The sequence below is a fragment of the Echinops telfairi genome, unplaced genomic scaffold (genome assembly GCF_000313985.2).
Source record: "Echinops telfairi isolate 266 unplaced genomic scaffold, ASM31398v2 ScPeMD7_9;HRSCAF=40, whole genome shotgun sequence".
NCBI lineage: Eukaryota > Metazoa > Chordata > Mammalia > Afrosoricida > Tenrecidae > Echinops > Echinops telfairi.
The window spans coordinates 99,097,121-99,114,696 of record NW_022103906.1 but is presented as its reverse complement, the minus strand read 5'-3'; the positions used below and the strand labels follow the sequence as shown (position 1 = coordinate 99,114,696).

The 17,576-nt window shown below is 41.8% G+C and overlaps 1 protein-coding gene across 6 annotated transcripts in view; it reads right to left on the bottom strand.

Moving 5' to 3' along the window:
• KIDINS220 (kinase D interacting substrate 220) overlaps nt 1–17,576 on the bottom strand; it is a 111,892-nt gene that overhangs the window by 18,689 nt on the left and 75,627 nt on the right. For all 6 annotated transcript variants that reach the window (XM_030884552.2, XM_030884553.2, XM_030884555.2 and 3 more), the window contains exons 22-23: nt 4,420–4,598; nt 2,116–2,342 (exon numbers count right to left, since the gene is read on the bottom strand). In XM_030884552.2, the coding sequence (XP_030740412.1) occupies nt 2,116–2,342; nt 4,420–4,598 (406 nt within the window). The remainder of the gene's footprint in view (nt 1–2,115; nt 2,343–4,419; nt 4,599–17,576) is intronic.

Here is a 17,576-nt window from a genome sequence, read left to right as displayed (position 1 = left end):
AAAATACAATACAAACTGCTTCATGTAGATGACAGACGAAACAAAGGGGGAACCTCACCCATCTTCCAGCAGGATAGCAAAACTGGACAGGAGATGCACCCTTCCATTTACACTGTTCCTTTAACATGGAGTGTTTAAAAGCAACTAACGTTTTACCCCTCACCATCTGACACAAAGAGCTTCTAGTTATTTAACAGTATTATCAGTTTACAATGTGTCAGGTTCTAAATAACTTAAACATCAACATGGTTTCTTAAAAAAAAAATAACGCAGTGAAATCCTAACAGAACACGATTCATAAGCAAAAGAAGATTAGCTTTAAGTAAAGAAAAAAAGGTCTCAATGCTATGAGACCAACTGCCAGAACACATTCTATGGGTCAAGTTACTATTTAAGTTCCTAGAGTTGATACTCAATAAGAAAGCTCAGTTTAAAAACAAGTGGGCAATAAATACACTGTTCCCATGGAAGCCATGACTACAGCGTTTATTTGCAATCAACTTCATGTCATCGGGAGACAGTCAATTAAATGGCATAAGCAGAATACTAAGTCATTATGCTCTGTTATACAACATCTTCTACTACCTTGTTTCATTCCTGATAATTTAATATAATTATTCTGCTTTCATCGTTAAGACTAAAAATACAGATATGGATAATAAAAATATAACTAACCTTAAAAACAAGAGAAAATGTAAAATGTTCTAGAAATAATAAAATTCTTCAAAATTACAACTGTTGCTGAGTGGCAGTAAGCTATTTCTGACTCCTAGCAAACGTGTCTGAGAGGGCACTCCTGCCCGCTCCCTGGCGATGCTAAGGGGGCGCTTCACCCAGCCTCTTCTCCTCGGGTGCTCCTGGTGGGTCCTAACTGCCCATCTGGAGGTAAGCAGGGAGCACGTGGCCACGGCCCCCAGGGGCTCTGAGAGCAGGCCTCACTGGCAGTCCTCCTGTTCATGGAGGGAGGGAGGGAAAGCCAGGTGTGTCGGGCTACGTTATCCGGTGATCTTTTTACAATAAATTTTGGTCTCAAGACTTCAATTGACAACTGATATTCAATGAAGCCATTTTATACAGAATTACAATAGAAATCAAATGGAAAACAAACCCTGCATTTCACACTGCTCACCACACAGTAACGTCCGGCAAGGATGGGACGTGTAAATGCGATTGTTCTACCTTTCTGTCCCTCCTTTTCAAGCAACAGAACAGAAAAACAATCACGGGCCTCTTTGGACGGTGTGCCTAATTACCTATGGGCCAACATTCTAAAAGACTGAAAATTTAATTTAAATTCTGGAGTTCATGATGGAATTTACTCAGGCAGACAGTTGTCATCCTGAATTCTAGGCACCGAGTTTTCTTAAATTAAGCTAAAGAGGAAGACAATAAAAATGAGAAATTGTAATGAACCTTTAAGTAGAGTTCTAGAATACTCCATGGAAGTATATATTGTCCTATAGGAAATACGAGTTTTTAAGTGAGAATAAATAGTTGGGGCTTACTGAACTTGGTAAAGCCTACACATCACTGATCTTTTAATGCAAGAGGTTATCATATTTATATGAAGTAAACAATTATACATTACTGGCGATAACCTGAAATAAAACCCTAGATATGGTCAATACTGCTATTATCTGGTAATAACATCTGAGTCATTACAAGCTATATGTCCCCAATAATTCCTTGTTTAGAAGATGAAAAATATATTAAGTATAGGCTTGTTGAACTACTAGCGTTTCGTTTACCATTGCTCCAAATACCAAGATCTGCCAATATACAAGACAAAGTTAATATACAAATGAAGAGTAAAATACATTCCTTGGAAACAGTACAGTCTCTGCGGACTCAGGAATTAACTTTATCAGGAAGATAAATAAAAGCCCCCAAATATCTCTAATATGTACTCTCCTGTGATCTAGGGCCCATTAAAATTCATAACTTTTTGATTTTTCTGGAAAAATAGTTTCAAATTTAGACTTCATATTTTCCCTGACTTTACAGCCATGTGTAGGTGTGAAGCAATGGAATCCACATGCAGAACATCTCTGATGCTTCACTGGAACAAACTTACTATCCCGACTTTCCTCGCCCCTCCCTCCCTCCCTCACTCACCCTGTTATAGAATGGGTGCTGAGGGCCCGTCAGGCCGCTGTAATAGCTGCTGTGTGGCTGTGGGGACACAACTCCAGCTCCAAACGGCCCATTGAACGACGTGGAGGAAGAGCACACTGATGGAGGCTGACTATACCCGGATGGGGGTCTGGGAGGAGCCTCGTGCAATGGTAGTGGGGGATAGGCAAGCCCCCCAATATTAATCTGGTCTCTGGCGGCACGAACGTCTAAAAGATGAAAGGATACACCACAAGACAGAAGAAAAGAAGACATTGTAATGAGTCCAAGGATCCCTTCCTTCTTCAGTTATTTGATAGACAAGGGATTCAACCAGTCTTACCAGAGATTCATATGAGATGAAGGATAAGACAGGAAATCGTAACCATTCCACAGACCTTCTTATAAGGAATGCTAGCTGCTTTGCATAAGAGCTTTTTCATCATTTGAAAAGTCTGGATTCTATCTTTCAGTTGTCAGATCTAATAATTTTCTCCAGGTTTCTTAAAAAATCATTTTATTGGGGGCTTGTACAACTCTTTTCACAATCCATACATCCATTGTGTCAAGCACATTCGTACATTTGCTGCCATCATTATTCTCAAAACATTTGATTTCTGCTTAAGCCCTTGGTATCAGCTCATTTTCCCCTCCCTCCCGCTCTCCCCTGCCTCACAAACCCTTGTTAATTTATAAATTATTATTATTGTGTCATGTCTTACACTGTCTGATGTCTCCCTTCACCCACTTTTCTGTTGTCCATCCCCCAGGGAGGAGGTTATATGTAGATCCTTGTAATCAGTTCTCCCTTTCTGCCCCATCTTTCTCAACCATCCCACTATCGCCACTCTCACCACTGGTCCTGAGGGGTTCATCTGTCCTGGATTCCGTGTTTCCAGTTCCTATCTGTACCAGTGTACATCCTCTGGTCTAGCCAGATTTGTAAAGTAGAATTGGGATCATGATAGTTGAGGGGTGGGGGTGGAGGTGAGGGACAGGAAGCATTAAAGAACTAGAGGAAAGTTGTATGTTTCATCATTGCTACACTGCACCCTGACTGGCTCATCTCCTCCCCGAGACCCTCTGTAAGGGGAAGTCAAGTTGCCTACAGATGGGCTTTGGGTCCCCACTCCCCCTCCTTCACAATGATGTGATTTTTTTTGTCTTTGATGCCATCGACACCCCGTGACCACACAGGCTGGTGTGCTTTCTCCATGTGGGCTTTGTTGCTTTTGAGCTGGATGGCCACTTGTTTACCTTCAAGCCTTTAAGACCCCAGACGCTATATCTTTTGCTAGCCAGGCTCCATCAGTTTTCTTCACCACATTTGCTTATGTGCCCACTTTGTCTTCAGCGATCGGATCGGGAAGGTGTTTCTTGATGTCTTTAAAGCATTTATTGATGGTACTCTAATATTTTTATGAGACTTGGCCATAGACAGGCTCGGTCTCAGAACCCATAGGGCAGTTCTACCCGGTCCTGCTGGGTCACGCTCCCTCCCAGTCAGCATCAACTCGATGCCAGTGAGTACCTCGAGCTGTGTGAGTAACTTTTTTTAAATCATTCATAAATAACTCAGATCTATCTCATATTAATAAATATTATGCTAGCGAAGACTTTGCGTGTTCAAACTATTTGAATTGTCCACCTCTGAGCCACCATAACAAATACAAAGTCACAAGCTAAACCTTTTGACATCAGCCATATGGTAAATATCAAAGGGTACTGTAAAACCGATTCAAGGCTATCTTTTCATAATTGCTGGAAAAACTTTGAAGTGGAATTCAAACACAAAGAACAAAGTACCGTATATACTCATTCATGAGCCGAGTTTTTCAGCATGTTTTTATGCATTTTTTTGTGGTAAAATTAGGTGCCTCGGCTGATACTCGGGTTAGCTTATACTTGAGTATATACGGTAGGTACTTTCATGCCTCTCTGGACAGTTACTACATTGAGAACAGAGGAATGCTTACGGAAAATTACAATGGATTGACATCTTTAAGACATGGCTGAGTTATAAAAAGAATTTGGCTTCAAGGTAAGGATTTAGGGTGTATGTGTGTGTGTATGGAGGGGGAGGTAAAGTGATAATAAAACAATTTTAATAACATTTTCTTAATATTCCAAAGATAACATTAAGATTCCTAATCCTAAAGCTCATTAAATCTTCTGTGCATTGTTTGGATCAATATTTCTTGTTGTTTATTTTAATGGAACATGAGAAACTTTATATAATTAAATTGGAAATATGAAAGCATTACAGGCTTTCAGATAGGGAACCCTAAAGTGACTACTAATGCCCACCTGCAATAATCTCCCGTAGTTTGGGGTCGAGGTTCACAGTGCACGGCAAAAAGGTCTTTACATCTCGAGCAACAAGGACTGGGGTCCTCGAGGACAAAAACACTTCAAAATTACGAATATCTCCATCGATTTCAAGGAGTGGCTCAACATCTTTTGTTGTGGGGATATTCTTTGATATTCTAGGAAAAGAAATAGATTTTAAAGATCATTAGTCTAATCATTAGAAAGGTATATTCTGCTTAGACCTTAAAATTTGTTTCTTATACAAATACACAATACATCTTATTCTCCTTTAAAAAGTAAAGTTAAATGTTACAGAGTTACTACAGTGAAAATCATGCTCTCTTTAGCCAACGGGAGGCTAAAGGCATAGGACCGTCATTCAGTGAAGATCAGGGAGTTACTTTTTAGATGTGGACAGTGGGCCTCAGAACTGTCATAAAACCTGAAGAGCATCACTCAGAACCACTCCAGCTGGCCACAGTCATTTAAGAAGGGCTGCGTTGATAATGTAAGTACACTTTAATAATAAGTTTTTAAGAGACTAGAAGCTTACTGTCTACTACATAATACATGGCAATGACTGTTTGGGGAGAAGAAATAATTCACTGACTCCAACATCTGTTGGAGAAAATCCTGAAAGCTTTTTTGGAAATAGAGATACTAGTCATCTACCGTATATACTCAAGTATAAGCTGACCTGAATATCAGCGGAGGCACCTAATTTCATCCAAAAAACTGCATTAAAAATGTGCTGGAAAACTCAGCTTATACATGAGTACATACGCTATGTTGAAAATTCAAATGAAATGTGGGAACGAGATTCTTCTACTTAACACAAAACTAGACCTATTAATGAAGAAGGTCTAAAATGGACTGTTCGAAGAACTTCTGAATACTACAAAAGCAAACTAAATGTTGTTACTGTCTACTTGCAAAGCAATTTGATGATGTGTTCTTCCAGAGCTCTGGCGGAGCTGTCAGTGGCCCTTGAACAGACCAAACCTACCAGCTGCTCCACCCAAGAACGAGAAGGCGCTCTATGCCTCCAACGGGTGCCGGCCCCAGAACCCCAAAGCGGGGTTGCTACGAGTCAGAGTCAGCTCGGCAGCAGTGACCTCATAAAAATCCCGACAAATCACCAACGACGACGAAAGCCCCTCAATGTCAAGGTTAAAAGTCTTCACACAAAGAAAACTTACGGCTGTAGATTATTTCACTGGTGAATTGTCCCAAATATGGAAACACGAAATAATGCAAGTTAATGGAAGCAACACAGTGCGTTACTGGCAATCAATACCAGCAAAACAGATCAATGGGACAGAAGAGAGGGTCCAGAAAGAAATGCACACACGTGGGCAGCTAATTTATGACAAAAGTTCAAAAGCAATGCCATGAAGAAAGAATCAACTCTTCTACAGCAGGTGCTTGGAAACATGGAATTTAAGAAAATAACCATTGATCTGTTCTTCATATGCAAAAATAAATTTCAATAAGTCTACCTAAATAAATAAAACCTAAACTACAAAATGTCTACACAAAAACATAAGAGTAAAACCTTTGTGACTTTGGGCTAGGCAAGCTATGGTTTAAATATGATTCCCAAAGTGAAATCTATAAAATAACAAATTGGTAAATAAGACTTTATTAATATTAAGAAGATCTGCTTTCACAATGATTTTTTAAAAAGCCTTAAGCTAAAGACTGGCAAAAAATATTTGCTAAGCATCCATCTATCTGATCACTCACAAAGACCCTATAGGACAGGGTAGAACTGCCCTGTGGGTTTCCAAGACTCTACAGGAGTAGAGAGCCTCGCCTTTCTCCCCTGGAGCACACTGATGGTTTTGAACTGCTGACTTTGTGGTAAGAAGTCCAACGAGTAAGCACCACACCAGTAGGTCTCCTGTGAGCTGGAATCAACGCAGTGGCTAGGAGAAAAGGTATCTGACAAAGGAATGGCATCTAGAATATATATAAAACTCACAAAATTGAATAAGGAGCAAACAAACAATTCAGTAAAAAATGGACGATAGGAACAGATACTTCACCAAAAAAGATACACAGATATGCATATGAGAAGATGCTCCACCTCATTAGTCATCTGTTGCTGCTAACTGCCACTGGAGTCAGCTCTTCCTCCTGGCAACCTGTGTACAACTGAACAAAACACTCCCCGGTTCCGTGCCACTGCCGGCATGTTTGAGCCCACTGTTGCCTTCTAACCTAAGGGCTCAGCTCCAACATCACACTGACAAATACTCCACTATCATTCATAGGGTTTTCCCATTTCCTTAAGAAACGTTCAGAAGCAGATTGCTAAATCTTTCTTCCTAATCTGTCTTCCTCTGGCAGCTTTTCTGCCCCTGCTGCCCTGGGAAGAGCGGGTGGCTCAGCTTGCAGGACCACAGCAACATGCAGGCCGCCACCATACACCAAGTGACAGGCAAGCATTAGGGAAATACAACTTTTCATTAAAATCAACCCTCCCCCACACTATCATGATCCCAATTCTACCTGACAAATCCGGCTAGCCCGGAGCACGTACACTGGTACAGAGAAGAGCTGGAAACACAGGGTATCCAGGGTAGATAAACCCCTCAGGACCATTAAGGTAGCAGATGGACATTGGGCCTCCACTCAAGTACCCCTTCAATGCAAGAATGCTTTGTTCTATTAAACTGGCATTTCATGCTGCTCACCTTCCCAACACAATCGCTGAAGGCAAATGGGTGCATAAGCAAATGTGGTGAAGAAAGCTGATGGTGCCTGGCTATCAAAAGATACAGCGTCTGGGGTCTTAAAGGCTTGAAGGTAAACAAGTGGCCATCTAGCTCAGAAGCAACAAAGCCCACATGGAAGAAGCACACCAGCCTGTGCGATCACGAGGTGTCAAAGGGATCAGGTTATCAAGCATCATCAGAACAAAAAATCATAAAACTGTCAACAAGGGGGAGTGCGGAGTGGAGACCCAAAGCCCATCTGTAGGCAACTGGACATCCTCTTATGGAAGGCTCATGGGGAGGAGCAGAACCAGTCACAGTGCAGTATAGCAACGATGAAACATATAACGGTCTTCTAGTTCCTAAATGCTTCCCCATCTCCCCCCACCCACCCAACTATCATAATCCCAATTCTACCTTACAAATCCGGCTAGACCAGAGGATGTACACTGGTACAGATAGGAACTGGAAACACAGAGAATTCAGGATGGAAGATCCCTTCAGGACCAGTGATGAGAGTGGTGATACCGGGAGGGTAGAGGGAAGGTGGGGTGGAAATGGAGAACCGATCACAGGGATCTACATATAACCTCCTCCCTGGGGGACGGACAACAGAAAAGTTGGTGAAGGGAGACATTGGACAGTGTAAGACATGACAAAATAATAATAATTTATAAATTATCAAGGGTTCATGAGAGAGTAGGGAGTGGGGAGGGAGGGGGAAAATGAGGAGCTGATGCAGGGGCTTAAGTGGAGAGCAAATGTTTTGAGAATGATGAAGGCAATGAATGTACAAATGTGCTTCACACAATTGATGTATGTATGGATTGTGATAGAGTTGTATGAGCCCCTAATAAAATGATTTAAAAAAACACCAACAAACTCCTCAGGACCAATATTAAGAGTAGCAGTATCAGGAGGGAAGCAGGGAGGGAGTAACGGATCACATTGATCTATATATAACCCCCTCCCAGGGGGATGGACAACAAAGTGTGTGAAGGGAGACATCGGACAGTGTAAGACAAAATAATAATAATTTATAAATGATCAAGGGTTCATGAGGGAGTGGGGTGGGGAGGGTAAGAATGAGCTGATACCAAGAGCTCAAGCAGAAAGCAAATGTTTTCAGAATGATGATGGCAACATATGTACAAATGTGCTTGACGTAATGGATGAATGTATGGATTGTGATAAGAGCTGTACAAGCCCCCGATAAAATGATGGGAAAAAATTTAAATCAACTGTGGAGTAACTATTTGAATGGCTACAATTACAAAGACTGAGTATAGCTAGTGCTGAGAAGGACATGGACAAACAAGAACTCTCATAAAACTGATGACAGAATATAAAATGACGCAGCCATGGGAAATAGTTTTGACAGTAAGTTACTCCATTTACTATACAACCTCATCATTTCAACCCCTGGCAGTTAACAAAGAGAAGAGATCAGGGTCTTTACCCAGTGATTGTGAGTAACCCCCAGCCAGTTCAGGCAGGGTGCCACAAGCTGCTCCCCGAGTCAGAAGTCTACAATCGGGACTCCTTGGGGAGTTTGTGGCTTCACTCCCACACCTGGTCTATTGCCCTCCACGGGCCATCTAGCAGCAGAGCCACAAAGCCCACATGGAAGAGGCACGACCGGCTTGCGTGGTCATGAGGGGTTGACAGGAAGAAGACAAGCAATCAAATCGATGTGAAGGGGTGTTAGCATAGGGGAGACCCAAACCCACCTGTAAGATAATTGGACAGTCCCTCTCAGAAGGACCACATGGAAGAGATGATAAATCTAGGGTGCAGCATAGCACTGATGAAACCCACAACTATCCTGAAGTTCTCTAATCTTTCCTCCCCTTACTATTATGGTTTTTGTTTTACATCATTAATCATGTTAGATTTGCGTATGTTCATTTGGATATTTAAGATGTTCAGTACATGAAAGTCAAGACAGATAATCCTTCAAAAGCAGTAAAAGGAGTAATAGTTCCCTGGGGGTATGGGGAGAGGGAGGGGGCAAGAGGGAGCTGATAGCACTGATGACTGCATAACCCCATTCGATGGGATCGAACAACAGAATTGTACGTGAATAAATATATTGTATGTGTAAGATATGGCAAAAAAAAAAACTATTAATAGGGAAAAAGAAAAAAGGGCTCCTGGGGGGTAGGGTGGAGGAGGAGGGGATTAAGGGGAGCTGATATCAGGAGTTTATGAAGAAAGAAAACGTTCTAAAACGGACTGTGGTAGCACTTGTACAACACTGCTTGATGTGACTGTACCATGGAATGGAATGGTATCTGTCAGAGCTCCCAGTAAAATGATGGATTTAAATAAATAAGGCGTTGAAGGGCAAGGATACCACTTTGAAGACTAAGGTGTGCCTGACCCAAGCCGTGTATGTTCAGTGGCCTCACGTGCATGTGGAAGCTGGACAAGGAATAAACAACAAGCAGAACTGATGCGTCTGCATCATGGGGTGGGCAGAGCACTGAATATACCAGAAACTGCCAGAAGCTCGAACACATCTGTCTTAATGAAGCACAACCAGGATACACCTTAGAAGCGAGGATAACCAGCCTTCTCATGGCCTTGAACGTGTCAGTAGGAGACGCCAGCTCCTGGAGGAGGAAGAACATCAAACGTGGCCGAGTAGAGGTCAGTGAACAGGAGAAGACCCTGCACCACACAAACTGGCCCAAGGCCGCAGCAATGCCTCCCACAGGAAGCACTGGGATGCCTGGGGCAGGAGCCGAGCAACGTCTCATTCTGCTGTAAAGGCGTCACTATGGGGTCAAGCCAACTGGACAGCACCTGCCAACAACTTTAGTTACAGACACACTGATTAATACGTAGCATCTGCTATAAGCACAATGTCACCCAGGTTTCCTAAAGCAGAGGGTCAGTGAAAATAAGGGAAACCCTCAACCAGGTGGGCTCACACAGTGGCTTCCACAATGGGCTCAAACAAGCCAAACACAGCACTTCCCTTTGCTACACATAAGGTCACCCTGAGTCAGGGCCAACCTGACAGGATGACCAACAGACACACGGATGTGCTACTTGGACCAGTAGTCAAATATTAAAAGCCTGCTAAGAAAAAGTCCAGAGATCAAAATTTGCAACCAAGAAAAGCACAGGTCTTAGTGAGAAAATAAGGGCAGTAATTTTGTCTTCATCAATTTGAGAAAGTCTCATTTGTAACACACCTGCATCCACAAAATGACAAAAAAATGGGATTCCTCAGTATAAATTAAAATGGTGATTAAATATACTTAAAATAAAACGAAAAATCTGGAAAAGGGTGGTATGAAATCACTTGCGGAAATGGCTAACTTATCAGCACTTAAACAGTTAAAAAGGTAGTTCATCTATTTCAGGAGTTTAATACAAAGTACTAAGAAAAGAGACTAGGAAGACTGAGATAAAAACACACAGCTGACAAGTCACATGAAACAAATTAACTGAATTTTAATGCCAGCTCCGCTTAAGCTTGAATGTGAACAGTGTTCTCAATATGCGGAACAACACTGCTGTTCACAAGCCAACAGTCGACTGCTGGATTCCAGACTGAAGTCTCTATTCTAACCTTGTGAGCTCAATACATTAAAGTCTTCTGCTGAAAGAGATATTTATGTAAATGATAATCTTTTGGCAGTAGGCCACCAAAATCATGTGTGTCTTTATTTTTCAGATATTTTCTCCAAAGGTTAGCATTTGAAGAATTTAAGTAACTTCGCTTTCAATTGAGAGTGATTTTAGCTTTCCGGAATTCTGAATCACGTGGGTCAAAGTTGCTGGCAGATGAATGGCCCAAAGAAAGCATCACAGAGCCTGGGGAGCAATGGGCTCCTTGGAAGTCGTACTGCGATTCTTTCCATGCTTCCACTCTAACAACGCTTGTTAACGCCAACATTAATGTGAATGTAAAGCATGCTGATGATAAATAGCAGCGGTTTACAAAAAGCCCATAGGGATTCTTTGGCAGAGATTACATAAGGCATTCATCTCACTTCCATTCAAAACAAGGTTTTAAATTACACGAAAAACAAGTTCTATTCAAAATTAAAGTCAAGTAAATTATGAAGAAGGCATTATCATGTTTAACCTAAATGAGGCTGCTTAATAATATCAGTATTTAATAAGAAATTAACTATTAAAGTAAAAATTCTTAACTGCCTTAAAATTTCATTATCTTAAAATACATTGACCTTCTAGTATGTTCTCAGATACTCTGCCAGCGAACACAGGGATCTCACACCGGACACCAGGAAAAGAAGAGCCAACGACCGTCAGAGCATCGTGAAGAGAGGAGAGGAAGCCTTAAGATGAGAACAGTTACCAGACGGAGAGGAGAAACACAACAGAGACTCAACAAAGCCAGAAGCTGATTTTCCGAGAAGAATGATAATACCAGCAAATCTTCAGCTAGAAACAGAGGTGATACAAATCTCCAAAACCAGAGATGAAGCAGGGACATCACAACGGAAAGAAAAAGGATCTTATGGACAATTGTAAGTCAACATATCAAAAAACTGAAGACAAAATAAGCAAATGCCTACAAGCATATAACTCTCCCCAAGTGAGTCAGGAAGAAACGGATCTTAACAGATGCTCAACAAGTGAAGAGACTGAGTCAGGAATCAAAGACCTGCCAAGAGAGAAAAGTCCCGGGCTGACGGCTTTTCTGGTGAATTAAAAACAGAACACGGACAGCAGTGACTCCAGCCCTCCTTCACTTTCCAAACCTAGAAGAGGCAAGAGGCAGTAGCACTTCATTCCCTAACTTACTCTATGAGGTGAGCATTCCTTTCATACCAGAACCAAAGACAGCACTGCGCGTGCAAATCACACGGGGTATACCTCAGAAACACCAGGGTAAACAAACATTACAAATTAGATCAATGTAATTTACACTCCACATTAATGGAACAAACAAAAAAACCTTTAAGTCATCATCTCCGTTGATGTAGAAAAGGCATTTGACAAAATCCAACATCCTTTTTTTTTTATAAAACATTTTATTAGGGGCTCATACAACTGTTATCGCAATCCATACACACATCAATTGTGTAAAGCGCATTTGTACATCATTCTCAAAACATTTTCTCTCCACTTAAACCCCCGACATTAGGTCCTCATTTTTCCCCTCCCTCCCTGCTCCCCCCTCCCTCATGAGCCCTTGATAGTTTATGAATTGGTATTTTGTCATATCTTGCCCTGTCTGACGTCTCCCTTCACCCACTTTTCGGTTGTCTGTCCCCCAGGGAGGAGGTCACATATAGTTCCTTGTAATCGGTTCCCTCTTTCCTACCCATTCTCCCTCTACCCTCCCTGTTTCGCCACTCACACCACTGGTCCTGTAGGGCTCATCTGCCCTGGATTCCCTGGATTTCCAGTTCCTATCTGTACCAGTGTACCTCCTCTGGTCTAGCCAGACTTGCAAGGTCGAATTTGAGTCATGGTAGTGGGAGCGGGGAGGTAACATTTAGGAACTAGAGGAAAGTTGTATTTCTCATCGTTGTTACATCGCACATCCTTTTTATGATGAAAAAATGCCACAATCTAGGAATAGAAGGGAAATTCCTTAATATGATAAAAGACATTTATAAAACAGAAACAAAATCCCATAGATCACATCATATTACGGGGAAGAGACTGAGGCTTTCCTCTTGAGATCAGGAATAAGATAAAAGTGCCCATTCTCACTGCTAATCAATATTGTACTAAAAGTCCTATCCAAGCAAGTATGCAAGAAAAATAAAAAAGAGATATCCAAGGTGGGCAAGAAGAAATAAACTTACTTTGACAGATGTAATGACCTGGTATACAGAAGCCCCCAAAGCATCCATAAGGGGGCCACTGGAGTTAGTTAAGCGAGTCCAGCAAGTGGTAGGGTACAAGGTCAACGCACAAAACAGTTGGATTTCTACGAAGAACTAGCTATGAGCGTGCTGGAAAGGAATTAAGGAAGCAGCTCCATTTACAATACGTAAAAACTAATACATAGGAATAAATATAGCCAGGAAGCTTTGAGATTTGTAAACGGAAAGAAATTAAAGAAGACCTAAATACAAGAAAGATGTACCAAGTTCATAGAAAACTTGCTATTGTTAAGATACCAACACTACCAAAACTCAATCTCCATAAAAATTCCAACAGCATTATTTACAGAAACAAAAATGTTAATCCTTAAATGTAGGTGAAACTAGAGGGGACCGAATAGCCAAAACTCTCCTGGTAGAAAATGCCGGCAGGAGGCTCACAGTTCCCAACTTCAACGTGGTCTACAAAGCTACAGTGGCTGGTGTGCTGATATGCAGAAAGCACATAAGCCAGTCGAATGGAATTGAGAGTTGAGAAATAAAGCAGTACATCTAATGCCAACTGACTTTCAACAGGAAGCTCAATCATTTCAGCGGGAACAAGAGAGTCCCTTTCACAAATGGTACTGGGCCACCTGGACGGCCACCTCCAGAAACATGAGGTGGATCCAACCCTTACACCACACATGAACGTTAACTCCAAATGAACCCAGGACCCAGAGGGAGAGCTAAACACAAAACAACTGAAAACACCTCACGCTCACTGTCACCAAGTCGCTTATGATCTAGTCCTTCCACTGCCACCAACTCCTCTCACGGAGACAACCCCACAGCCAAAGCAGGGACGTGGCCTATAGGAGACAGCAAGAATGGATGTGCAGGGTACTGCCCAGGCCGCGCCCCCTGGTCTGGAGAATGTTGCAAAACAAACCCTGAACACTCCTTTCACTTTCAGTCTTTTTTCATGAACAGAAGAGAAAATCCTCTTCGACTTTCTGTTCATCTTTGTCACACGGAAGAGGACGAGCAGTTAAATGAAGTCTTTATGGGAAATGAGTTGGCATCTTTAAGCATGCTTAAATACCGGTTGAATAATAAGAGGGAGAAAGGAGTACAGAAAAACTGGCTGGATGATATCCAATACTCTTTCTCCCAGTATCTGAAATATTTTGAAAATGACACCTTCATTTATAACTCCAACTTCTCTGTCTAAAAACATCGATTTTAAGGGACAATATGAATTTTACTAATGAGCAAAAATTTGGTTATTTGATACCACTTTAAAACGGATTTAAACCATTCTGATTTGAACTCCTATTTATGAGAATTTTCATTTCTACCGCAGATACACTAAATCAGAAGTTACATTTTAAAAAGATTCCCAGGTGATTCTTACATGTCAATATTATATATATATAAATCACCTGGGGAATCTATAGTCTGATTCACTATAGCTGAGGTAGAAGTGAAAATTCTCAGCTGGGAGTCAAACAGGAATAATCCCATCAAAGTCCTGCTTTAACAGAGCAACTGATATTGGTGGGACTGTAAAACAGTCCCACCTTTTGGTAAACAGTTTCTCAAACACATAGCATAGTTATCACAAGGCCCAACAACTTCAGTCCTAATTATACACCCAAGAGAAACAACAACAAACACAGAGATAGGTATGCAAACATTCACAGCTTAATTATTCACAAAAGTCCAAAGGTGGAAACATACCAAATGTCCATCAAGAGACAAGTGGGGGAAATAAAATCTTATTTGCCACTAAAATAAATGGAGTATTGACTCATTGCACAAGGAACACTGAAACATTGTGCTAAGTGAAGGAAGCCAGTCACAAAAGACCATGCACAATTCCATTCATATCTATGTCCAGACAGGGAAATCTACAGCGACAGGAAGCAAATGAGCGGTTGTTCGGAGTGCTTCTGTAGGGGGTGAGGGGCCACATAATTGGGGAAAAGGAATGATCTTAGATGCACTCTCCCTAAAGCTTTCCATCCAGCCTTTCAAGTGCTGCTGCCAATTCCATCTCCTAGAGAGAACTCTGGGAAGAGCACAATGCTCGCAGGAGACACTGCAGGATTCCAAACAGCTCTTTGGGTTGGGTTCCAGGCAGCTTCATGGGGCTGTTCTGGCTCGAGACTTGAAGCTGAGAGATTATCCTGGGCTAACAGCTTTGGAGGCCTATCCCGCCCCACTGGCCCTGAACATATGGGTTCTAGATTTTAGGTTCTGTTTTAGGATTTCAGGATGGAAAATTTTCGGTTCTGCTTCAAAATTTGCCTTTTCATTAGAATTTCTTTTACAGACCCAAATTACTTATTTATTCTTATGAATGAAAGATGTAGGCATGTAATCTAAAGGATAAAAAGTTCTCAAGATGCAAATTCAATGGAGTAACACGTACACAGCTCACATGGGCAATTAGGCTTCAGCTGGGTAGCCCAGAATCTGCCTTAGGAGCAGAGGGACGGTTACCCGACGTGAACCGCATCTGCCACAGCCCCCCTTTCTTCAAGCCCTATTTACGCATGGGGTTCGACGTCTGCTGCTGGTAATGTCCTGTTTTTATGTGTCACATGTTCTCCTCACTGGTTTGGACATGAATAACAAATATGATCCCATAGAGAGAAAAAAACGGTAGGAACAGAAATAACAGGAGGAAAATGTTTATGACCACAAAAGTTCTATGCTTTCTAAGTTACGGGGGAAAGCAGCATAGAATTATTTTGATCCAGAAGCGTTCACCAAGAAATGGGTTGAATAAGTCCACAGTAATGACTCAATTTCCCAGTGTGCTCAATGGACTAGAGAACTCAAGTGTAACCAAAGTCTGCAGACAACACCACACAGCAGCTCCCTTTCTCACCAGGTGTCGAAGGGATCAGGTACCAGGCATCACAGAACAAACAATCTGACCAGAGTGAATGATGGGGGGAGTGCGGAGTGGAGACCCAAAGCCCATTTGTAGGCCACTGGAGATCCCCTTGCAGAGGAGTCTTGGGGAGGAGATGAGCCAGTCGGTGCAATGCAGCAATGATGAAAAATACAACTTTCCTCTAGTTCCTAATTGTTTCCTCCCCGCTCTCACTACCATGACTCGAATTCAACCTTGCAAGTCTGGCTAGACCAGAGGATGTACACTGGTACAGATAGGAACTGAAAATACAGGGAATCCAGGGCGGATGAGCCCTACAGGACCAGTGGTGTGAGTGGCGAAACAGGGAGGGTAGAGGGAGAGTGGGTAGGAAAGAGGGAACCGATTACAAGGAACTATATGTGACCTCCTCCTTGGGGGACGGACAACCAAAAAGTGGGTGAAGGGAGACATCAGACAGGGCAAGATATGACAAAATAACAATTTATAAATTATCAAGGGCTCATGAGGGAGGGGGGAGCGGGGAAGGAGGGGAAAAATGTCGGGGGTTTAAGTGGAGAGGAAATGTTTTGAGAATGATGAGGGCAATGAATGTACAAATGCGCTTTACACAATTGATGTGTGTATGGATTGTGATAAGAGTTGTATGAGCCCCTAATAAAATGATTTAAAAAATAAATAAATAAAAGAAGCTCCCTTTCAGGCCATTACAAAAGCTTACTGCATTATATTTACATTTCCATTAAATGCAATCTTGATAAAAGCAGTGCTTTCCAGGATACAATGTCTGCATTTAATGCAAAGTGGTGACATTGTGAAAAGAAAGAACAATAGATCATCTCAGACCACTTAAAATAAGGCTACAAAATATGTGACTCTAAAGGAATGAGATGAACTTTTTAGAAGGCATTCAAGGAATATTTAAGAGGTGGTCTTCAGTGGTGTGTGATTTGGGATGTCATTCAACCTCCCTCGACTCCAGCTGTCTTACTTCAAAGGGTTGATGTGGATTTCTATGAGTCCATCAATGATCTCACAGGAGGAGGCTTCCAACAGTTAGTGGAAAAATGGAATTCAAAAACACTGGACTTTTCCCAACTTTTTGAAGTACCTTTGTAAATACTTCCTGTCTTTTCTCCATGAAGGTAGAGGCTATACTTACTATGAAGGAAATGAAGGAAAGCAGTGGTCTAAGCGGAGATGGAGCTACCATGCCTGAGCCTTCTTGGATGTTGGCTCATAAGAATGCAATTTCCGTTAACTACAGAGATGGGAAAGGACCAATAAACAGAAAGGGTAAATAAGGACGCTCCAAGAAGTAACTGCTTAGGTTCAACTACGATACTGAGAAGCAGTATCTTCATCCCCGTGTAAAACACAGTTGGGGACTCTGGAGCCTTGGTGGCGCAGTGGTTAAGCATGTGCCCGCTCATCACAAGGTCAGCAGTTTGAAACAACTAGCTGCTCCTTGGGAGAAAGACAGGGCTTGCTACTCTGGTAAAGAGTCTCAGAAACCACAGGGCAGTTCTACCCTGTCTTATGGGGTCACTATGAGTTACAATTTACTCTATGGCAGTGAGTTTAGTTTGATTTTGGTAGCACTTATATGATTTAATATGATCCTGTAATTTAAGAACTTTAAAAATCTAATTTAACCTTAGAAAAACTTTTAACATTATAAAGAATGGAAGGACTCAAGTACTCCATCATTGCAAGAATACTTTATTC